Source organism: Panthera tigris, chromosome B4 (genome assembly GCF_018350195.1).
Source record: "Panthera tigris isolate Pti1 chromosome B4, P.tigris_Pti1_mat1.1, whole genome shotgun sequence".
NCBI lineage: Eukaryota > Metazoa > Chordata > Mammalia > Carnivora > Felidae > Panthera > Panthera tigris.
Window position 1 is genome coordinate 114,512,695 of NC_056666.1, and position 25,317 is coordinate 114,538,011.

Consider the following 25,317-nt stretch of genomic DNA (forward strand, 5'->3'; position numbering starts at 1 on the left):
AGTTCAGACCCCATTTGGGTTGTTCCTGTCTTTAGCTCTATACATTGTCTGTAGATAATTTTATCCATTCCCATGGCTTTATATATCATCTCTATGTTCTTGTCTCCTTTATCTTTAGCCCAGATTGCTCCTCTGAGCTTCAGGCCCATATCTAACTTGACACACCTCTTCATCATTATACAAGTGTCTTGAACTAAACACATCCAAAATTGAAAGCTTACACTTTCCACCCAAAGTCTGCCCCTGCCTCTGTGTGTTCCATTTCAGTACAGGGTACTTGCCTCCATTTTTCTAACCAAAATCCTCCCTATCCACATGCTCTAATTCCAGTCCCGCCCCACGCGACTTCTAAAGGATATCTTGAATCGGTCATTGGTTTCCGTCTCCACTGTACCATCTGGGTCCAGGCTTCTATCGTCTGTTGATGATCTCTTCATACCCTGTGGCCCTCTGGTTTCTGAAATGTCACAGTTCTGCTAGACTATAAGCTCTTTGAGGGCAGGGACTATAGCTGTTGGGTTCACTAAAGTATTCAACACCACATGCAACATTCAGCACGTGTTAAGAGCTTGATAAATATGGAATAAATAAAGGCGATGATTACTGTTACCTAAAAACTACATGAGAACTGGAAGGAAATGTGAAATTTTAAATCTGGTGAGAAACTGATTTCAAAAAAATTTCTGATTCTGTTGTAGTGTTTGAGCAATTAAATGATTTTAAGGCCTATATGTATACAGGATAGTAGGTGATGTGACCGTATGCTAAGATGTGTGAGCGGATATAAATGCTGGGCTGAAGAAGGCACCATGAATAAGAGCTCAGCCATTTGCTACAGGTGAGCTAGTGGGAGTGGATTGGGGTTCGTCCCCGTGCTCAGGTCTGCTAGAGGTAGTTGGACTTTAGTTCAGTTGAAGCTGGTTCATAAGAACTTGCCTTCTCCAGCAAGACTATATGGCTGAGAAACAATGTTTTGAAAATAGCAAGATGGCAGTGACCCCAGGACTAAAACAGACATAGCAAGCTTATTTGAAGACAAGACAGCAGAGTTTGAGCTGACCGTACGGAAAGTCTGGGTGAAGGTCAGAAGTATAACAGAAGATGGACATCTCCCAGGCTGTCCGGAAGTGTAGCTTTTCATGGTAGGCAGTAGGGTTTCCAATTCCTCTGCTCCCGTCTTCCTAATGCTTAGCTAGCTCACCTTTCCACCAGATCCCTTTCCTGCACCTGACGCAAAAGGGGTCCACCATTGGCCTATTAATTCCTTTAATTTCCTTTTTTTTCTGACCTTCATTTTCTTTTTTTTTTTAACTGAAATATAATCACATATGACATCGTGTAAGTTTAAGGTGTACAACAGGTTGGTTTGATACATTGATGTATCGCCATATAATTACCACCATAACATTAACACCTCTATCACATCGTGTAATTAGTATTTTCTTTCTTGTGGTGGGATGATTTTCCTGTTTCAACATGAGAACTGGCTGCCTTGTTTCTTTAGATAATTCATTTGGGAAAAAGTTGCTTTAGGGGAAATTTCAAGATTTTCTTTTTGTGTCCATTTGTGTGCACACACACACAGCCTCCCGCCCCAAAACTTTAATCATATGTTTGATCACAAATAAAACCTTAGTGTTAAAAGTAGATTTCGGGGGCGCCTCGGTGGCTCAGTCGGTTGAGCGTCCGACTTCAGCCCAGGTCATGATCTCGCGTTCCGTGAGTTCGAGCTCCGCGTCGGGCTCTGTGCTGACAGCTCGGAGCCCGGAGCCTGTTTCAGATTCTGTCTCCCTCTCTCTCTGACCCTCCCTTGTTCATGCTCTGTCTCTCTCTGTCTCAAAAATAAATAAACATTAAAAAATTTTTTTTTAAAAATAAAATAAAAGTAGATTTCGTAGATCACCTTCTTTAACTATAGTAACATTACCAGGAAGAAATAAAGAAATGAAAAATGTAACTTAGTCCCTGGGAAATCAAGATATTCTCTTAAGTAAACCCTGGACCAAACAGAAGCAAATTAAAAAAACAGAAGATCGTGTGTTTGGATGGGACTACTTAATACCACAAATACATAAGACCTCCCGAAATTGATGCATATAGTTAGTACAATTCCAGTTAAACTCATAATCTCCTCACCCCATTTGAATAAAATAATCTTAAAGTTTCTGTGGAAGAATAATGTCTAGGAGATGCTAAGGAAATTGGGAAATTAAAGCTAAATAAGTAAAGGTTTGCCTTTTCTGATGTTAAATATATTTAAAGTCACAGTAGTAAAAGCTTGACATTGTAATAGAAGTAAATCAATAGATAGTTGAAACAGAGCAGAATTCAGAAATAGATTCCAGACATAGGGTAATTTAATATATGACAAAAGTGGTATTTCAGTTCAGTGGGAAAAGGAGGGTATTTTTTAAAGTAAATGGTTATGACATAGCTGATTAACCATCTGGATGAAAATAAAGTTTGGACCCTTACCTCATACTATATACAAAAATAAATTCCAGATAGATTACATATGTAAGTTTAACAAACAAAACAAAGATGGGGAAACAATTTCATATTTGTCTACAAGCTAAAATTTGAGAATAACTTTATAACCAAGACAAAAATGCTGCTTTGATTACATAAAAATATGTCATGTGGGGTAAAAGATACCACACATACAAGTTGCAAGACAAACAGTAGATTAGGAGAAAACATGTGTCAGAAATAAGACAGATAAAGATTAATATCTTATACAGAGAGCTCTTGAAAATGATAAGAAAAATATACACAGAGCCAAAAAGTGGTCCAAGAATATGAATATGTGATTCACTAAAGGGCAAATCAAATAGTCGATAAAACGTCTCTTTCTTTATATCCGCTGAGAGATTCTCTTTCTCTGGCATGTCAGAGGGCGAGTTCACTTGAAGCTCTAGGATGGATGGAGAGGGAGCAAGAACAATGACGTGGTTCCTGAATTATCTTCTTCCCCACACAGACTACAGTGACTGTGGTCGGAAGCCTCCCTCCGAGACGGTCGGAGTGGAAGTGCGTGGTGAAGAACTTGGACACGGGCAGGGAGCTCTGCAAGGGTAGAAGTCCGCCGGGCAGGGTCTGTACCTGCAACATGCCCACCAGAGCAACCTACAAAGGTAAGTGGACTCTGCTCTTTTTTTGTTTGAAAGTGAGGAAGGCAAGAGAACCTCCTGAGTTCAGATTGCCCAGGAAGCAAGTTGAATGTCAGGGGATTTATACATTCCCACCCTTTGGACTCGCTGTCTGCTTACCTCCTGCTCTCCCCTCGGTTTTGCTCACCTCTGCCCTACCTCATCCCATGATTCCAGGATCCCACTCTGACGTGTGACTGGAGAATGACAGAGCAGGGCATGCTGGATAGGAGAGTGGAGAAGCTGGAGACCATTGGACTGACCCTACCCAAATGGTTCAGATAATTCAGAGATCTGAGAGGCTGGGAATGCCCTTGGTGAGATGAGAAAAGAGAACAACCAATGTTCTATCATCTTAAGATGATTGCATTCATGCAGAAAGGAAGTATTTATTGAATATCTACGGTGCGCCAGGCACTGTGCTAGGTGCCAGGGATACAGTGACCAAACAAGTTAGACGTGGCCCTTACAGTATTTGTAGCCTGTTGGAGTAAAGATAGACAAAGGGCTCATCACAGTGTGGTGTGTAAATGCAGGGGACGTACAGAACCATGGGAAGCACAGGAAAAGGGCACCTAACTGAACCTGGAGGGTCGCTGAGGGGACAAGGAAAGCTTCCTGGAAGATGAGTAGAGTTGAGCCAAAGGAAAGGGGGAGGGGTATTCCAGGCAGAGACCAACTAGTGTGATGGTTAGAAAGAGAGAAAAGGGTTTGTTTGAGGAGCCAAAAGAGGCTCTATATGGTTAGGGCAAATGGGGTAGGGAGAGGTAGAGAGCAGAGTGATAGAAAACGGATACCAGGGTGCCTGGATGGCTCAATTGGTTAAGTGTCCAGCTCTTGATTTTGGCTCAGGTTATGATCTTATGGTTTGGGAGATTGAGCCCCGTGTTGGGCTCTGTGCTCAGAGTGCGGAGCCTGCTTGGGATTCTCTGTCTCCCTCTCTCTCTGCCCCTCCCCTGCTTGTGTGCTCGATCGATCTCTCCCTCTCTCTCTCTCTCTCTCTCTCTCAAAAAAAAACATTTAAAAAATTAAAAGAAAATGGATAGCAAAGAAGGTTTAGAGTGTCTGGCACAAATTAATCATTTATACTCAATAAATTTTTGTTGAATGGCCAAAGTGGAGGATGGCTGGAGGAGGGAAGGAGAGGGTTCTGAAAAAGCAGATAGAAGAAAAGCTGTTGCAGTGATCCGGGTGAGGGTGACAGTGAGGGCTGGCACAGAGTCAAGCGGGGGTGTAGAGAAATTGGTAGATTCCAGAGATGGTGGGGGGCTAAAGTGGACACACTGAGGATTCATGAATCCCTGTGGGCAAGAAGCACTAGAAGTAAGGTCACAGTATTGGTGCAGGTCTCCTAAAATGGGTGACCATCACAGTGGAGAGGAGAGCTGGTGTCACTCAGTTAATCCCCAACCCCTCCAAAGGGAGTTCAGTGTGCCAGACCAGAGACCCAAGCTTACAAATGTCGGCTCATGGTGCTGGTTTGGGATTGAATTGCTTGGAAAATGATTCCAATTCTCCACTTTTCTTTGTTTACACTGTGCAGCCTTTGTGATACGCTTCTAGTTAATTTTGCTCGTTAAAATGCAGCTCTTGCTCATGTGTAAAATCTGCTTTCCAAGTATCGGAGATCACCTGGTAAAGCTAAGTTGGTTGCTTTTAGGGCCTCCATCAGTTGCACTCGACCTTTGCCTGCCCTTTTCTTTGAAGGCCTTGCATGTTCTGAGCCGGCAAACAAACTCACTTCCCACCTCTTGCGCTCAGCCGGTCAGTGGTCATTGCCAAACCTCTGTCTCTGCCCTCACCCCTTTCATCAAATCCTATTGCCCTTCTGCTTTGAAACATGGGAGGGAATGTCACCTCCTTCATAACAATCCAGGGTATTTCTGGCACCCTCTGAGGTCCCCACAGTCACCACCCCCTTCTTGGTAGCCAGGTGCTGCATGGAACTCAGACCACTCTCACGGGATGTTTCCTTGTCTGTCCTATCGTTGGGTTTTTTTTTTTTTTACCTAATTCATTCTATGTCTTCCTGAATAACTGTAAATGCTACCAGAGCAGAGATCAAATATATTAGTTTCCTTCTGATATTTCCCAGTAGTGTTTTGTGCGTAGCTGACACGAAGAAAATTACAACTTTTCCTGGTGTTCATCATTGAACACTGGAACGTATTTTCGCTGGGAGTCTCTCAGGCTTACTGTCCATATGTCCATTCTACTAACATTTACAAGTGGCTGTGCAAATGCTCTTGCTGAGGGGTCATGCCAACCCTCCAAGCCTCCTTGTCTTTACAACAGAGGGTTATCACACTTCACATGTAATCACTTAATGTGAGCAGAATTCGATGTGGCATCCTGGCTTTTAGCATGAATTTTACTGCCGTAGAGAAGTATCTTCCCAGACCTTGGGAATCACACGCTAATAAAATTTCAGTAAGGAAAGTAAGGATGCCAACAAACTTAGGCCACTTCTTATTTTATCAAGGAAAGCCTTCATTTTTAAAGTATCGTCCTTGGTCTACATTAACTCATAAAAGGAAGACGATGTTGTCCCCAAATGGAGGACAGTGAGAACCTCACTGAGCGCTGTGCTTGGGTGCAGTAGGCTTTGAGAGGTGCTGTCCAGGCTGCGGTACCCAAACCTGGCTGTCTACCGATCATGTCATGGGGAACATTGCCAACCACAGAGTCCCAGGTGCTCCCCAGGTGTGTTACGTCAGAACCTCTAGAAGCGTGGCTCTGGAATCTCTATTTTCATCAATTTCTCAAGTGATTCTGATACACAGCTGGGTTTGGGAACCACCTTGGATAGAATATGTAAGTTAAAGACCTACAGGAAATAGGACGTTTCTCTAATGCTGATTCAGCACGGTTTTTATCTTTCTTGTTTCTCTATCCTTTTGAGGGTGTTCTAGCCAATGAGTACGTTTCCAAAAGCAAATAAGACAACTCTGATGGTTGATCTGGTGACAGTTGACTCCAAGCGGATCATGGATCCCAGCCCCTGGGAACCACGCTTAGGGTTTGTTAGGCAAAGGTTGGTAGCGTGGATTTTGCTGAAGGTACAGGATTTGCTCTCTAACGTTTCTGGTTATCGTGTTCTAGGCAGTTCTTGCTTGGTGACTTGTTTGATTCTTATGCTGTGGCCAATTGCAAGCTGAGATAGTGATCCCGGGGAGAGTATGAGATGTAAATGGGCTGTAAAATGGCTTTTTCCTAGTGATTATCCGTGGGAGGCTTGGAACACAAGGTGGGCCCGGGTCTGTTTGGAGGCTTGTGCTGTGCGCTTGGGCTGCCTGACGTGAATGGCCCACGGGAAGGAACCACATACTGATTGAAATGTTAGCAAACAGCTGGCACCCCCCCACCCTCTATGCAAAGGAGGCAAAAATATTTATTTTTTGCATTTACAGCTTTGCTTGACGATAGCAGGACTCCACCATAATTGACATTTTTTTTTCCCCCTTTGCTCCAGATGTTTTAGCTGTCAACATGACGTTCTCCTCCGGTTCTTGGCATTTATCAAAAAGATTCAACTTTACCAACTGCTCATCATTCAGAGAGTAAGATTTTATTTGAAATTTAAGTATTCTCTCATTGGTTTTAATTTATTTATATGCTTTACGCCTCCATTTCCGAAAGAATTCTTTTGCGGAGTAGAACTTTCTAAAGTGCCTTTTGGAGCATGGCCTGATGGGAGATAGAAGGGGGAGATCGGAGGGCCCCTGAGCTAATAAGCCGGCTCGTTCAAGCCCTAATAAGTAAGGTGCAGCAGCTAAGGAGCAAACAACTGTGCTTAAGTGTTGCTACCGACAGGGAAATGCGTTTTCCCCAGACGGACAGGCACTCTGAAGAAAATACAGCAGAAGGGGTGCTATGTTCCCCCCTGAGCCGAATGGCTTTGGGAATTTGAGTCAGGGGAGAGGGTGTGAGCATGAGACCAGGGAAATCATCAAGGAGAAGATCAAGATGAACTCTCTTTCATCGAAAGAACATGTTTGGGGCACCTGGGTGGCTCAGTCCATTGAGCATCTAACTTCGGTCGGGTCATGATCTCTGTCCCTTCCCCCCTCGCTCGCTCTCTCTCAAAAATAAATAAAACATTTAAAATTAAAAAGAACATGTTAGCTCTGTTCCCCCACTTTTTTGTGCCACCTTTTGCCCTGTTGGGCTGTGTACCTCCCCTGATTTAGGGCCACGCCTCACTCCTTGCTTCTCAAGCAGAGACAAGACAGGGAGGAAATGTGTTTCTCAGATGCATGATTTTCCAGTCGAAAGGTGGGATGGAGGTTCCCATGGAAACAACGGGAAGCCGTGTTATTAGTGATTCTATAGCTCGTTCAGTGGTTTGATTGACCAACTATGTGGGTATTGAATGTTTCTTTTGGCCTGGGAACCACTGTTGCCATGGGGAAAATGAACTCAGACTCAAAACTGGGTTGGAGGGCCACTCTACAGCTATCCAAACAGGGGCCTCTGGACCTCATCTTTACCCGGGGTACTCTGAAAGAGGGGCTGAGTTCAGTTGTTTCTAACAAATAAACTGAATGAATATAGCGGGGGCGGGGGGGCGTAAACTTGATACAGAAAGCCTCAGAAGTCTGTGAAAATAGGAAAAGAGGGGGAGAGTTAACAAAAAAAAAAATGTATAGTTCAAAGAGAGTTGAAACGTAAAGCGGGTCCCCCATCCCCAGTGTAGAGGCCAGGCGGAAGGAAGTGACTTGCCCTGGGGCCCACAGTTAGGTAATTAAGAACCAGACCTCAGACCCACAGCTCCCCAGAGGGTGAGTGTGCCCTTTCCTTGAGTACCTGGTCCTTTAGTACAACACTTAGTACATTACACTTAGTATACTTGCGCCTAAGGGGCCGCGATGGGAATGCAAATCACAAGCCTGCTTCTAGCTCACTTAGGTGCCTGGATAAACACTCCCATGAGTCTGCAGTTTCTATAGGTCAGAAGCTCCGAATGCTTTGACATTTCTTGAAGAATCTGTGAAATATGAATGGTGTCTCTTCTCCCTACACTGGCCCTCTCACTGTCCCAGGCCAAGTCTTCCCCTGGCCTCCCATGGCTGTGTTTCCAGACCAACCTCAGAGTCTGTTTTTATTGTTCCTTCAACTCTGATTTTCCTACAACATGCTTTTCAAGTCCTCTACTGTTATCCTCACATGATAGGTTATTTGATGAGTAGACACAGTTCTTCCTTCATTTGGTTAAAAAGCAAACACTGGCACCCCATTCCCTCCGCTTGCCGGGTGACACTTTCGGTCTCGCACCTTCCAGGCAGTGGGGGTGTTAGTTACAGCTCTAGTGAGTGAGGGCAGGGCGGGGAAGGTGAGTCTCCGGAGGGGAAACTTACCTGAGGGCAGACAAATAGCAGAACTGGATTCAGAAACAGAGCCAGTGGGTTCCTGTTATCCACCAGCACAGCAGGTGACCCTGGCTTCGGGTTCCCATGGCAACACCCCCAAAGGTGTCATGACAGTCCATCAGCCCTGAGGGCTGCCCAGAGCAGGGCACAAAGTCGGTGCTCTATCCTCAAAGGACTGTCCTCCCTCCCCTGGGTTCATCCTACTCTGTCCAGGGATTTTTTTTTTTTTCTTCTTTCTTGTTTTAAATGCTTGCACCCTGCATCACGGAGGGAAATTCTAGGGCATGAACATTTTCCTAAAGATTTGGAATTAAGTTGGTTTTCCGTGTTGCCAGATGCCCAGCGTGTATTGGAACTGACTGTGCTTGGTGTAAAAGTGAGAGAAAGTGTATCCACCCCTTCACAGCTTGTGACCCATCTGATTACAAGACAAACCAGGTAAAGTGCCATTTTTGGTATTACAAGGTTGAACCAGAAATAAGTGTTGGTGACCGCCCAGTCCCAGTCTGTCTTTTGTGTTTGTTTCAAACTCTAAATTTCCCAACTGCTTGGATGTTGAGGGGATATTCTTCATTTCAGGAACACTGTCAAGTTGCTGTTGAGAAACGGGCACCATCCAAGACTGCGGGAGGAGGAAGATTCACCGAGAATAGGAGTAGTAGAGCCAACCCGGGCTTGCAGGTCAGACCCTAGTTTTGTGCTGATCATGGGGGAAAAAAATCCCCTTTAGATGACAATAACAACTCCTCACTGCTCTGGGTTCCTTTTAAAAATTCCCTGTTTGACTTTCTACAAAAATTCCCTTTTCTACTTTTGATTTTTAACCAAGTTTCCCTTAATTGGCTCAATACATCAAAGGCTGCACACTCACATAAAAGAAATTAAAATTCTATAATTATGAAAAATGATATTGTTCCAGGAGGAGTGAAATTTTAAAGGTGACTTTGTGGCTCACTCAGGAGGAGGTAGAAGGAAGCATGTAACACATAGCACTGAGGGGACTTCGATTCGAACCACGTATTACAGTTGTATTCCTGGGGGTTATGTGGGGTGAGGGGAGTCTATGCAAAGTATACAAACTAACCTCATTCAGATTGCCCATCTTTACGTTATAGAGATGATCTAACCCAGAGTTAATAGTGCCAAAACAAAGAGTTGTTGCCATATGTGTGTGTATACATATATATGTATATATCAACCATATACATATATCCATACATCCATATGTACATACATATATACACACACCCACATCTCCCCCCATTTCCCCCTGAATTTTTTTCATGGAAAGATATTTTCCATGAAATTTCCTTGGAAATTCCTCTTATTTTCATCATAGTAAATCACCAAGTTCCACCAACAGACATGTTTGGGAAAAAAAGGACATGACCATGTAAACGTTTCTGGGCAGACAATAGTGGCCATGCTTAGAATGACTGGCTTCAGTGAGTTGACAGAAGTTAATTGAGCATGTGCTATGTGGTGACAAACAAGAAAGGGTAAGTTCTCGATCTTATTAATCGGGAGGTCTAGCAGGAGCAGACAAATTAAAAACAACATTTCTTTTTCTAAAAAAGGCTTGGTTTTCTATTTCATGACTAATCTATGGCTTCGATGTATCCATTTGCTGTTATTTAAGGTCAAGTGCCAATATAGATAAGTAGCACATTTTTCATCACTACCGAAAAGTTGATGGTAACTTTAGGTGAATAACTAACAGGGAGAGGGAACGTGAATCATGATGGATTATGAAGTTAATTAAAGGCATTAGAAAGGCTCGGTGTGCCAATATCTCCAGATTTGAAAAGTCTTTGAGGTTTTATTAAGGGGTGGGCTTCTCTTCTCTTACCATTGGCTTCTAAAACAAAGGCGTAGTGACAGGTATTTGGATCAAGGAGGCGGTGGCTTTTTTAAAAAATTAAATTTATCCTTTGTTGTCATTTTAGTTGGGTTTTTTTTTTTTCGAGTTTAGTAAAGCACACCTAACACAGTTTACATCTTTGCCACTTTTAAGCGTACAGCTCAGTAGTGTTAAATACCTTCACACAGTTGTGCGACCATCACCACCAACCATCCCCAGAACATATTTCATCTGGCAAAACTGAAACCTCATGCCCATTAAAAAATAACTTCCCGTTTTCTCTTCCCCCACCCCCAGCCCCTGGCAACCACCATTCTACTTCCTCTCTCTATGAAATTGATTACACTAGGGACTTCATGTAAGTAGAATCATACAGGATTTTTCTTTTGGTCATTGGCTTATTTCATTTAACGTGATGTCCTCCAGGTTCATCCATATCAGCATGGGTCAGAATTTCCTTATTTTTAAGGCTGAAAAATATTCCACTGTGTGTCTATAGTACATTTTGTTTTTCCATTCATCTGTGGATGGACACTTGGGTTGCCTCTATCTTTTGGCTATTGTAAATAATGCTGCAATAAACATAGGTGTACAAATATCTCTTGAAGGCTGTTTTCAATTCTTCTGGGTATATATCCAAAAGGGGAATTGCTGAATCATAAGGTAATTCTATTTTTAATTTTGGAGGGGAATTCCATGCAGTTTTTCATAGTAGTCTGCCGTTTTAGATTCCCACCAACCGTGTGCAAGCATTCCAATTTCTCCAAATCCTCTCAGCTCTTGTTATTTTTGTGTTACTGTTGTTGTTGTTGTTGTTTTAATGGTAGCCATTGTAAGTGGATATAAGGTGGTATTTCATTGTGGTTTTGATTTGTATTCCCTAAAGATTAGTGATGTTGAGCATCTTACAATGCACTTGTTGGCCATCTGTGTATCTTCTTTGGAGAAACGTCTATTCAGGTCCTTTGCCCATTTTTTAATCAGGTGGTTTGTTTTTTGTTGTTGTTATGGAGTTATAGGAGTTCTTTATAGATTCTGGATATCAACATCTTGTCAGACACATGACTTGCAAATATTTTCTCCCATTCCATAGGTTGCCTTTTCACTCTGTTGATAGTATCCTTTGATGCACAGAAGTTCTTAATTTTGATGAAGTCCAGTTTATCTCTCTCTTTTTTTAATCTGTGCTTTCGGTGTCCCATCCAAGAAACCATTGCCAAATCCGTTGCCATGAAGCTTTTCTCCCATATTTTCTTCTAAGAGTTTTATAGGTTTTTGGTGGGTGTTTTTTTTTTTTTTTGATGTTTATTTATTTTGAGAAAGAAAGGGCAGGGGAGGTGCAGAGGCAGAGGGAGAGAGAATCTCAAGCAGACTCCATGCCCAGTGCAGAGTCCAACGTGGGGTTTGATCCCACCAACCACGAGATCACAGGCTGAGCCAAAACCCAGAGTTGGACAATCAACCGACTGAGCCACCCAGGAGCCCCAAGAGTTATATAGTTTTAATTCTTACGTTTAGGTATTTGATCCATTTTGAGTTAATTTTCATATATGGCATAAGGTAAAGGTCCAACTTCATTCTTTCCCATGTGGATATCCAGTTCTCCCAACACCATTTGTTGAAAAGACCGTCCTTTTCCTATTTAATGGTCTTGGCTCCCTTATCAAAAACCATTTGGCCAGATATGCAAGAGTTTCCTTCTGGGCTATCTGTTCTCTTCCACTAGTCTGTAGGTCTGTCTTTGTGCCTGTGTCACACTGTTTTGATTACTGTAGCTTTGTAATAAGTTTTGAAACCGGAAAGTGTGAGTCTTCCAACTTTTCTTTTTTAAGACTTTTTGGGAAAAAATTAAACTTTTTATTTTGAGGGAATTGTAGATTCACATGTACTTGTATGAAAACAAGAGAGACCCTCGATATCTTTTGCCCACTTTCCCCCAATAGTAACATCTTGCAAAACCCATAACACAATATCACAACCAGGATATTGACAGTGACAACAGTCAAGGGACAGAACAGCTCTATCACCACACTCCCTTCCCTTCTCCCTCCCACTCCCCCTTTCTGATCCCTGGCATCTACTAATCTGTTCTCCGTTTCTATAATTTTATCATTTCAAGGAGTCTATTTAAATGGAATCATCCAAAATGAGTCCTTTTGGGATTGGCCTTTTTAACGCAACATAATTCTCTGGAAATTCATCCAAGTTCTTTTATGGGTCAATAGTGTGTTCCTTTTTATTGCTGAGTGGTGATCCAGGCAATGACTTTTAAAATTTCTTTTATGTTATAAAAAAGTCACTGCATCCTGGTTTCCTGCATTGTGTCTCCCCATTCCTTTTGACCTTTGACACCATGTGGTTAAAGGAACTGGCTGAAAATAACCAAAAGCCCAGGCAATGTCTTTAGTGCTGCTGTGTGAATGACCCTTCTTTCTTTGGAGAAAGGTATTTTGTTGATCCTGGAATGTTTTTTTTTAACATGTGGCTTCGAACAGAATCTTCTCTATTTGGGTTAATAGGGAATGGAGTAGTATTGATCGCAGGAGGGCTTTCTCATGCTCTGGCATACACCAGTGCCGTTCCTTGTCACATGGATATGTAAATCTGCGTTTCCAGTTCGGGTCTTGTGTTGGCCTCAAATGAAGTGGTGAACACTTTTCCTAGCAGAGAAGCCACTGAGAACTTTCTCTCAATGCATCTTCCCACGTCACCTATGTATCGAGTGCTTCCTGTTTGCCAGGCACTGGAGACAGGAGATGTGAATGGTGTAGACACGACCTTAGGCTTCATGATGCTGAGCTGGGATTGGCTCTTGCTACACATGTGTATTGAGCACCCAGTAGACACCATTATATTGAGCTGCACGGGTACAAAGAGGAGGACACAGATGAATCAAACACATGTGTCTCTGTCAATCTCAAGAATCTTATACATAAGTACACAAGTAAGAATATAAGATAAAAAAAAATACTAACATAGGAGAAGTACCAGAAAGTACACAAAACCCGGAGAGGCTCTCTGTGCCTGCAGACTTGTCTTAGTCATTCCTGTTTATTTAAGCCCAATGCCTGGCAGCTAAAAACACTTAATCAGTGTGGTTGGTTAGGGCTTTGATTGATGGATGGATTGATAGACAGAGATGGCATTTCAGCCAACCGTTGAGGGACGAGACACATGAAAACAGAGGAGTGGGTGTTCTAAGCAGAGGGGCCAGCATAGGCAAAAGTATAGTGGGTTGCCAGAAAATTCCAGGGCGTCTGTTATAGGAGACCCCACGTAATTGAATTGCCTGGAACAGAAGGATGCAGGAACCTGTGGGACACAAGGCCTAAAAGACCCCGTGGCCTGAATCTCTGGGGTCTTCTACACCAGGCATAGGAGTTTTGGTTTTGTTCTTCAGCAGCAGTAGGATGCTACTTGAGACATTTGTCTTTTAATGTATGCATTTGCTCGTCCAAGGACACAGCATTTAGGACATGGGGTTCCTGGTGCGATCACGGTTTGGGCCTGCTGCCCTCACGGTGTCACGACCGTATCCTCAGTCTCTTCACCTGACCTTCCCGTATGTGCTGTCATTTATTGGGAGGGGCTGCATTAAGGAAAGGTACCACCAAAAGAGGGAAATGAACTCAAAACCCTGGGTTTGCCCTTTGGATGAGAAGTATTTTCAGCTCTGAAGGCTGGTCTGTCTCAGACGGTTGGCCCTGTCGCCCGGCACTCACCTCTTTTCCTTCCTTTTCTTAAACAGTCTTCTATCTGGTGCCTCCACCTGCTGTGAGAAGAGGTGGCTGCCCTCTCTTTCCTGTTCTCGGAGAAAGGATGTGAAGATCGATGATACGGTGTGGCTGTAATATGTGTTATTCCTTGCAGTGTGCTTGTCTCTCTAGGGTGGAAATACGCCCTACGAAGCCATGTCTCCTGTCTTTGGGGGATTTACGTTCACGTGGTTCTTACTTTTTCTTCCTTGCACCACCTCGTCTTATCCTCCTCCACCTCTGAATGTGCGTTTTAATTTCTCACAGGTAATCCACACTGACCCTTGCAGAGACCTTACCTCTAAAAGTGAAATTAAGTTTAACACAGACCTTGTGGAGTAGCTTCTATGGGCGTAGCACGTGCGAGGCGCTGTGGGATTCACCTGCAATTGTTCATGTACCCGTGCGTTTAAAATGTGGTTGTTGGGGCGCCTGGGTGGCGCAGTCGGTTAAGCGTCCGACTTCAGCCAGGTCACGATCTCGCGGTCCGTGAGTTCGAGCCCCGCGTCAGGCTCTGGGCTGATGGCTCGGAGCCTGGAGCCTGTTTCCGATTCTGTGTCTCCCTCTCTCTCTGCCCCTCCCCTGTTCATGCTCTGTCTCTCTCTGTCCCAAAAATAAAAAAAAAATAAAAAATAAAAAAAATAAAATAAAATGTGGTTGTTGAGGGGCACCTGGGTGGTTCAGCCGGTTGAGCGTCTGACTTCGGCTCAGGTCACAATCTCACAGCTCGGGAGTTCGAGCCCCACATGGGGCTCTGTGCTGACAGCTCAGAGCCTGGAGCCTGCTTCGGATTCTGTGTCTCCCTCTCTCTCTGCCCCTCCTCCGCTTGAGCTCTGTCTCTCTCTCTGTCTCTTGCTTTCACTCAAAAATAAATAAAACATAAAAAACCTTTTTTTAATAAAATGTGTTTATTGATCACCTACTATGTGCTAGACAGGTGGTCACAATGTGTGTCCTCAAGGAGCTTACGCTGTAGAACTTCTAATATTTTGGAGGAAGGAAAATTCATTTTCATGAAGCAGTTGAGTGTGTATGTACATCAGAAGATGTAAGAAGGAGTTCCAGAACGTACTAAATTAAATAGTGGTGACCTGTATTTGTTGAGCCGATGCTATATCCTGAGCTCAGAATATCTGTTTCTGTAAGCCTCACAATGGACCTATTTTTTCCCATTTTATAGATGAAGAAATGTTGGCTTATAGAGGGTAAGTAGGTAGTAAATAATAGGCAAGAGATTTGAACCCAGGCAGTCTGACTCCAGAGCCCCCTGCTTTAACCACTACTCTCCATTGTATGACCTCAACTGAATATAAACAAGTATTAAATGATGTCATATTGATGGAAAAGATCAATCTGGAAGGGAGAAAACTAACATTGGCTTCTCTTGGCATCGGTGGTGCCGACATGGGTGGGGCGACAGGCTACGAAGGCAGTGTGTTAGTATCGAAGCCTCCAGAGGGGAGGGGAGGTCAGGGTGTGGTCAGAATGGAGGATTCAGGCCCAGGCCAGGCTGGTATCCTCTCCAGGACAGGGAGAGGAGAAGAGGCTCAAGATGGGAAACTGAGGCCCCTAGGAGAGTGGAGCAGCAAGAACCACGTGCTGACTGGAAACTCAGCAGAGGGGTGGATTTGGAGTGGCTGAGCCTAATTCGCAGTCAGGGGTCTCTGTGGAGGGGAGGAGTTACCTCCAAGAGTTACCTGTCTTGGAGTCCCGGTCACCCAGCCCAGTTCTGCGTTGCCACATTCAAAAAGTTCAGTGGCCAAGAGTGACACCTTTGTGGAGTGGCCTTGGCGGCCCCACCTCAGGGTCCCCGGGTCAGAGAAATGAGCCTTGATCTCTCAGCACAGGACCTTCACAAGGGCCATCTCAGTTGCCGTTCTGACCCTTGGTCCTTCCTGGGACCAACTGGAGGTTACGTCCCAAGTTTCCTGGGGCCTCTACTGGGGACCCCATGAAGGAGCGTTCACCTGGGGGCCGAGCAAAGCAGACGGAGGACCATGTTGTTCTATCTAGTGCTCTAATTTTTCTTTGGTGGCGTTGGATTTTCTTTCCATGTCTCACCTCCTTTTATACTTTGCCCATCACCGCTGCCGGTCACTGCTCTTTTCAATTTATACATTTCATGAATACATTACTTCCATCCTTCTCAGTCATTAATAAAGATGTTAAATAATGCCGAACCAAATATTCACCCCTGTAGGGCCCTACAGGACACTTTCCTTTAATTAGTTGTGCTACCTTTCATCTCTCTAATGTCCTTTGGTTTCAGATTTCCAGCTGGTTTTGAATCCATGTGACTTTTTATGCAGTCCTGTTTGAACTAATTTCACCAGTGAAACTCTGAGAGACGTTTTACTGAGTGTCGATTCAGGTCCAGGCCTACAGAGAGCTTTGCTATATTCAGATTTTTTTTTTTTTAAACAGATTAATAGAGTACAATTTGGTCTTAATAAACTGAGCCTTCCTAATGCACCTCTTTCCCATATTCTTTTCAATCATAGCAGTATTTTCTCCATTAATGTCATGGTAATTTGAATTGTGTTGACGTCAGACTTCACAAAAAAAGTACTCTTACTGTCAGAAGCAATCCTCGTAGACCTTTTCAGAAAAAACTATTTCTTAGTGGTTGTGCTGTTTCCAATATCTTAGAACGACTTTGTTTTAAAAAAATAAAAATAGCCGGGTATTCTGTAATCACCAAATTAACCAGTTTCTAATGTGCTCTCATATACAAAATAGGGAGTGATCTAAATTCATGAGCAACCAGGTTCGTAGGACCTTATTAAATAATTTACAATTGGGCAGCCATTTAGAAATAACTCTTAGGTCTTTAAAATGTAGTTGACAGGAAGTAGACTATTCTGAGGTTAATTGCTGGACAACACAGATTGTGAAGGTTGCTGTCAGAGGCATTTTGATTTGACATATGGAAATTCTTGGACCTAAGATGAGGGCAGGATCTCACTGTAAGGCTTTAAGGAAGTGTCTTTTCGGATCAAACTAGATTATGTTTTTAAATTAACCCCTACTATGTGTCAGCTCCTGGGCCCACTGCTTCATGCCAGGCTGTGAAATTAACTCTTGATTAAAATATAAAATAGATCTACAATAAGTGTGTGCAACATTTGTCGGGAGATCATTCTTTGCCTTCTGTCTGTAGAGGATTTTCAAAAACCTTTAGTAGTAAAAATAGAAAATGTTATATTTCTAAGAATTGTTGCAGCCATACAGGACAGCCATATAGCTACCCTCTCGTTTTCTTTTTTTCCTTGTACACCTGCACAGTTGATTTGATGAGGTCCTCTTGGTGGCTCTTTAACTCACTTATTAACATTAAGAGAGGTTCTCCAAGCAAACAAAGGACAACTAATCGGACCCTCTTTGCAAATAGACTGGAAGCATCGGCTTTCAAGAGACAGACCGGGCTGGATTTCATCGTAGACAGCCAATGGAAACTTCTCTAAACAATAAGGTTTAAAAATAAAATCCTTTCGAAGTAGCAGGGCTGTCTCTGCTCAGGGAGAAATAAGAAGTTAATAAGGCAACGTGGTGGGTCTTCTGATGTTTCCAGAACCATTTAAGGAGCAAAATATAACCCCCTGAAAATATTTTTTACATTAGTTATAAGGCTCTTTTTATCCTCTCCTGAGAGTAGAGAAGTAGCATTTACTTGGGGGTGTTCGAACATCTTGCTTGAGGAGATATCACAGTATAAACACAGGAATCCAGAAGGGCTGTCCGGAAAGAAACGTGGGGCTCTCGGCCGACTTGGATGTGTATGTGAGTCTTCGTTGGGATTCACATGAAACGAAACGAAACACAGTCCCATCTTGCCTCCTTAAGAAGGGCAGTGGACTTGTACTGTGCAAGGGTTGGCACATTTTTTTCTACAAAGAGCCAGACAGTGAATGGTTTAGGCGTTGGGAGCCCTGCGGTCCCTGCCACAACTATTCTGTCCCTGTAGTGCGAACGCAGCCGCAGGCAGTACGTAAATGAACAGGTGTGGCTGTGATCCAGAAAAACTTTCTTTGTGGACACTAATATCAGAATGCATGTATTCTCACATGTCGTGGAACATTATTACTTCTTTGACATTTTTTTCACGGGCCATCCGAAGGCAGGCGATGGACTGGATTTGGCTTGCTACAGACAAACACCTAGCACTGTTCTAGGGACCCTGTACGTGTTCAATAAATACTTGTTCACTTAGCTGTCACCATGTCAGAGCGAAGAGTAAGCCTTCTGCTATATAGCACACACTTGACATTTGCAAGGGATTTATCTTGAAGTCTTTGCTAATCCCCCCATTCCAAGTACCACTCGTGCAGATAATTTCCCCCATAAAAGGCAGTCAAGTATAACAGAATAATTAAAGTGACCCTTTCAGACCCTTCATGATTCTATAAATATGGGACTAAAGTCCTCTACTAAGTGATTAAAATAAATTCTGCCACCGAAATCAATTCTCTGTCACCTTACATCATGGCTGTGATGACATTAACGATGAATTTACCTCAACCTGCAGAACCAATCCATAGTGATAATGAGCGATGGTGACCGCTCTACCATATAGCACGTGTGTTTGCCGAGGAAGAGAATAAAACATCCCTCACAGCAGAAGGGGCAGCCCAAACAGCCTGGCAAGTCCATCATGATGAGCATTACACATATGAAGGAGCAGAGAATATGAGGCTGCTTCAAGAAGCAGGTGGTAGACAGGTGTTGGGCACAACTGATGCTCTCCCAGTGCCGTAAGTGGCTTCCTCCTAGATTTTAGCCTCTATGTGGCTACAGTTGGCATCTGTGGCTTAGCCAGATTTCACGTGATTATGCGTCTCTGGACTTGGGGTTGTTTCCAAATGTCAAGAGTGTGAGTATGAAATGCACTGGTGCTGAAGAACTGTATTTTATATTGGCCGGAGAGAATTTTTCTGTCCTGTTTTAGTCACCATATTGTAGAAGAATACAGACGTGCTGGGGAGCGGTCTGTACAAAGAATAACAGAATGATCAAAATGGGAGATGGTGACATCTGGAGAAGAAAAGTGAAAGAAATCACGATTGTCTTGTCTTTGAAAGGAAAGTGATGTCTACCAGCAAATAAAGCCCCCACCCCATCTGTTTAAGGAGAATTTAATCAGGCTTTGCAAGTAAAGAAGTAAGGTGCAAAAGTCTACGTGATATGGGGCCTCAGGGAGCAGGTTATCACATGGGAAATTTTCGTGATAAAGAAAGGCCTGATAAAGGTTATAATGGGTGCCGTGGAGAGGAAACTGTTGACCACAGTGGTTTGGCATCCAAGTACTTGATATTAGGTGACTGAACAAGTTGATTTCTGGAGGTTTTCCCCTGCAATATACCCCTTGATTCAAATAGCCTAACTGGGGGGAAAAAAAAACTGAAAAAAAATAGACACTGCTTTCTTGGGAATTAAATTTATCCAGAATAACATTTCTTCCAGCTTAATGATAACTCTTGTTGGCCTATCATCAGTGGATTCCTTGTCTTTTTCTTCATTTTGTTATATTGTGAGCCTCCAGAGGCCGTGAGCATTTTTGAGACACCAGTGAGATCTCACTCTTCAGACAGAATGTCAGACTCTTCAACTGTATTTTCAACTGTCTTGTGAGACAAAGACTAATTGGTTTGACCTCATGCTGTCGCATGTTGAGAGACATGAATCTTCAGCACTCTTCCTTGAATTCATTGATTTCATTAAACACTGTCTGCTTGTGTTTGCAAAATGTCGTAATTTCCCAGTGATTTCTTCGAACTGCAGCGCGTAAACAGATTTTTTGGAACAATGCCACTTCTTAGCTTTGATCTTGTGTGTTAATCTTTATTTCCAACAGGTCTTCTACATTAAGTCCATTGAGCCACGGAAAATATCGACTTTAGGGAAAAGTAACGTGATCGTCACGGGAGCAAACTTTAGCCAGGCATCCAACATTACAATGATCCTGAAAGGAACCAGTACTTGTGATAAGGATGTGTGAGTTGAAATCATAGTAATTTATCCTTGGTAATATAGTAAAAAGCTTTCACTTATGCCAAAAGAGTATCATTGTGATTATAATCTTTTCAAAGTATCTCCACGTGCCAAGGTGGGCAGTTCATCTACATATTTGTTATCACATAATTTTAATAAGTAGAATAATTTAAACACCGCTTTGGAAGCTAACTGTGAGAAAATCTGTCCCCTCTAAGCCCCCAAAGCCTCAGAACCCACTAATTTCAGGATGTTGCCTCTTTGAGGTCTTGATTCATTTCCATTACCAGAATCAAGTATTTTGAGTAACAGACATCATCTTGAAGCTGATGCGCTTAGAAAAATAGTTGCATACTTAGGAATCTGATGGAAAACTATGACAGCTCTTCCGATGTATTACCCAAAGCTGAAAAAAGAAACGTTCTGGCATGTTCTATTATTCCTTGTAGCCTTCTCTTTACTGGATTGGTCTCAGGCTCAACTAATAACTAACTGGAACATATATTAGTAGTTAAAAAAAAAAAAAAGACCAAACACCCCAACACAGATATCTGGTCAGTGTACCATTTGACCATCATTATTTCTATGACTTCTTTCCCCCCTAACTTGTCCTTTCAACGAAGCCTGGAGAGAGAAAAAAATTTTTCCACGTCTCACTGACACCCTTGTGCAAATCGTACCCCCAAAAGAGATGCAATAATAATAACACAACAGATAATTTGAGTTTTCTGCTTGCTAGCTTTTGTAAGTTTGGGTTGATTTGAAGTTAGAAGACATTGCAGTTTATATGAAGTAGAATACTGGGCTCATTCTCATCATGGGGATGCATCAAAGACAATCTGCTGAAGCATGGTGTTTTGGGTTTTAACTACTAAAACAGATTTGCACAGCATTTTAATCTGCCACGCTTATTTACCGAATTTTCTGTTTTAATTCATTTGCTGCATATGACTGCCATCCTCTTCCCCTCCTAACAGTAAATTTAGGATGTCTGTCATCTTGATGGAGAAAGCTGTTCATTGGTAGCTCCACTGTGTTTTGCCATTTACCAGAATTATCAAGCACACATGAGCGGCTGTATCTATGCGGCATAGGTGTTTTGGTACCGTTGATCCTGGCTAAATACCTTCCTGCGCAAATCTTTCATGTTGTGTTGAAATCTGTGAAGTTAGACACCTGTGTGTTCGCTGAAAGGCAATCACCTTCACTGGCAAATAAGCCGGTTTTCAGAGCGTTTCCCTATTTTTGACTCTTTATGCTCTCATTTCAATTCCGAATGTGTCCTGAGATACTGCAGTTATTCAATTAAACGACTCAGAGACCTTTCTGCATGTAGCATTTCAGTAACCACATCAGAGTGGTGAACCCAAGTTCACAAGCAGTAAACATAATACCCAGTTAATCCTATATCTGAGTTCATGCTGTAATCCCACACTCCTTTAATATGGTATTTTTCAAATGCCTAATTATTCGGAAGGGAAAAATACGAGGATAATAGTGGAATGACCCCCATTTCCACCTCTCTCCTTCCAAAATTTATAAACAAGTTTGAATTTTAATGATTAGCCATTTTACGATGAATTTCCTAGAGCTTTGCTCTGAATGTAAAGCTTAGGATGTAAATCTGCCGTAGTGTAAATGCACACTGACTCAGATGCTTCTTGAATTCGCCTTATGTTAGGATCTATTATTACTACTTAAAGGATATGTGCATTAATGTTAATAATCATGTGCATATCCTATAAGTAGTAACAGTAGATTCCCACGTAGCATAATCATGCTGAGAATTATTCAGCACAACCCAGTCTTAGTGATCTTTTGCTTTAGAGGGTCATTGTAGACATGATGTACTGAGGAAGTGCAGGTTACAGAGGGAATGTTGTAGAAGGCTCTGCTTTGACTCCCGAGGGGCATCAAGGGCATGCCCTGTGGATGTCAGGAGCACCCAGGATATTCCCAACTAATTTCTCGTCTAGACCTCCTTGGGAGGCAGCTCGGCTCTGGTGCTGATTGACCCTGAGATCCCTGCGCTCTTGGCATGGACTTTGGTCATGGGCACTCTGTTCTTAGAATGGCAGAATCCCCATCTCTGCCTGGGGCGGAGTTCTCCCCTTCTACCGTCTAACTGGGACTTCTTTTTTCTTATGCTTTTCATTGTGGAAATTTCCAAGCATACCCAAGAGACAAGAGCGTGGTGAACCTCTCCGTACCCATCCTCCAGCTTCCAAACTTGCCAACATCTTGCCAGTCTGGTTTCATTTTTGGAGAGGAGGGGAGCATGGGTAGCTGGAGGTTTTAAAAGCACCTCCCAGACACCATATCCCTTGACACATACCTACTTCAGTATATGTCTCTCACAGATAAGGACCGTGCCATTCTCAAACCCAACAACGTTAACAGGAAACCCTACACAGTCCATGTTCCACTGATAGGACTTCTTAAGGGAACTGGTTACCTCTCCTTTCCCCACTTCTAAGGGACATTTGCAAATAAAAACATACAAATGAAAAAAGAAAGAGGAACCCTGCCCCAGATGATCCCCACCGTGGTAAGTGGCCCCTGATGAACCCGCACTTACGTGCGGCTGTTCTGATAGTTTGTGAACTGTTGCGGTTCAAGTAAAATTCGTACGCCGTCATGTTCGGCACACAACTGTGCTCCGTGTCTGTGTCACTTAAGAGTTGTTTTTCTGCCCTTTTCTAGAATACAGGTCAGCCACGTGCTAAATGACACCCATATGAAATTCTCTCTACCGTCAAGCCGAAAAGAAATGAAGGATGTGTGTATCCAATTCGATGGCGGGAACTGTACATCTGTGGGACCCTTGTCATATATTGCTCTGCCTCACTGCTCCCTCATATATCCTGCCACCACCTGGATCAGGTGCTTTCTAGACTCCTGTCTTTCTGTCATTGTGTTTAAAGGGGCCATGTGCGGAAAGGTCATGGGTTTTCCACAAATAAATACAGAAATAATAGTCCTAGCTAAATTCCTCTCCCGGAATTCCCCTTAGGATTTATTCCTAGAAACCAAACATATTCCTGACCAGCAGATTGCTTCCTACTGCCACCGTGAATACTGGGAGCACGTCCTGCTTTACTCTGAGCTGTGGCTGCCAGGAAACTCACGGCTAAAACGTTTGCTCGCACTCTGGTTTCTCTTCAGGTTGTATGATCTTTTGCCTTTCACCATGGTCTTTGAATTGTGGTATCCGTTCTTAGCCTACCTTTCTGATACAAAGGTACCACGCCTCGCTCCTGCCCATGACACTGAGCTTCTTCTTCCATCTTTCATTTCATAATGGTTTGGGTACGCTGTTTTGAATAATTTGAGGAGATATCGGGAGCTATGGAAATGAAAAGCAGTACCTACATTTCGAAGATACTCCCTAAGAGAGATTGACATTCTAAAATAAACTCTTCCAGATGACTCCTATATATTAAAAAAGTAAAATAAAAACAGTCCTCTGCCTAGTTGAGTTTTAAATTCACGTTCAGATTTGGAATATGACCCTGACGACAGTTTTCATAATAAGATATTTCACCAACACAGCATGAAACTAGTTTTCAAAGTACTGTCGAGATGAAACTATAGATAAACTTTTTTTTTTTTTTTAAAGAAAGAAAAAGCGCAGGAGAAAAACACTTCTCGTATAGTATTGTTACTTAAGATTAAGTCAGAAGTGGATGTCAGGGTTGGTTTCTTCTGAGGCCTGTTCTCTTGGCTTGTGGAGACATGGTCACCTCCTTGTACCTTCACGTGGTTTTCCCTCTGTGACTGTCGGTGTCCTAATCTCTTTTTATAAGGTCACCAGTCAGATTATTGGATTAGGGCCCACCCCCGTGATCTCATTTCATCTTAATTACCTCTTGAAAGAACCTATCTCCACATGCAGCCCCATTCCAAGGGACTAGGGGGTCAGGACGTCAACACCTGTGCCTCTGACACTGGCACGAGAAAAATGGAAATTCCCCAACCAAGCCTCTAGCATTGCACTCCCTGCTCTGGGTCTAAATCCTTCCTATCAGTAAAAGCGAGCCTTGAGGTGACAGTCCCCACGTGCCTTGTGTGGTGTATCTAGTAGTTCATTTAATCCTCACCGAAGGAATAGCCCCTTTAGCAGATGGGGAAACCGAGCATAGAGCATTCAAACAACTTGCCTGGGCTCCCAGGCCGTCTGGGTCCAGGCTGCGGTGCTCTGAACCACCAGTGTTCTGCTTTGCCATAAAATCAGGCTTCCTTATTATTTTTTAATTGAGGTATAGTCGACATATAACATTAGCTTCAGATGCAAACATAGTGATTGTGTGAGGCTTCTTAATGTCCAGTCACCTGTGATATTCTGTGCCTGCGTCTCTGAGGTCTGCCTGGCCAAGAATGTGGCTCGGCAGTCTGGCCATTGGCAGAGCACGTTTTCTAGTAACGACGACAGGCTGGCATGAGGCCAGCTCGACCCTTCCGCCGCCCCCCCCAACTCTTGTGACTGGAGGTTCAGGGCTTAATGTCTTCCTTCTGCCCTACACAAATTGGCCTGCCCAGGCTCACCTCCCGGTCTTGTCATCCTGGGCCCGGCTGGCGAACAGAGCTGACCTTCCCAGGCTCCTGTCCCCTGGAATGACCTACATGAATGGGGGTGTGAGGGCAGCCGGAGCTGGGGACAGCTGTTTATTTCACATCTAATGACCACTTTGCTTATATGTGATTATGTGCTGAGAATATGTGAAATCATTTGGCTTGGTTTTGGAGAGAGGGAACGTAGCTGTTATTTATATGGTCTACCAAATGGGAATTTATCGTTTTAATGTCATTTATAATTTTACCTTGTCCAAAATGTTCCCTATCTCCCTAAATAAAGTATAATTGGTAGGTTGGGAGTTTGATTTTGAAAATTGTTAGATTGAAGGATCTTAATATAGATTAAACAGCAATCAAACAAAATTCTGTTTAGTGAAACCTTTTCAAGGTACAGCCGATGATCTGATTAGATGTGGCAACATGATATAATAAGACTCAAAATTCTGTTAAAGAATTTGGGCATTTTCCTAGAATTAAAACCAGATCTGACCTGAATTTTTATATTTATGTATCTTGAAAACTACGCATTTGTGGTCAGTGTCATTAAAAGATGTCTATAATCGTCCTGCATTTGAAATTAAAATGTATTACTTGGCTCTAAATATAACCGGGTTTAATGT

At 43.0% G+C, this 25,317-nt stretch overlaps 1 protein-coding gene across 1 annotated transcript in view; it reads left to right on the top strand.

Annotated features, from left to right (window-relative positions):
- PLXNC1 (plexin C1) overlaps window positions 1–25,317 on the top strand; it is a 147,619-nt gene that overhangs the window by 65,220 nt on the left and 57,082 nt on the right. Inside the window, exons 6-11 of the mRNA XM_042992898.1 lie at window positions 2,981–3,134; window positions 6,622–6,709; window positions 8,854–8,956; window positions 9,098–9,199; window positions 19,986–20,125; window positions 22,826–23,005. Coding sequence (XP_042848832.1) covers window positions 2,981–3,134; window positions 6,622–6,709; window positions 8,854–8,956; window positions 9,098–9,199; window positions 19,986–20,125; window positions 22,826–23,005 — 767 coding nt within the window. The remainder of the gene's footprint in view (window positions 1–2,980; window positions 3,135–6,621; window positions 6,710–8,853; window positions 8,957–9,097; window positions 9,200–19,985; window positions 20,126–22,825; window positions 23,006–25,317) is intronic.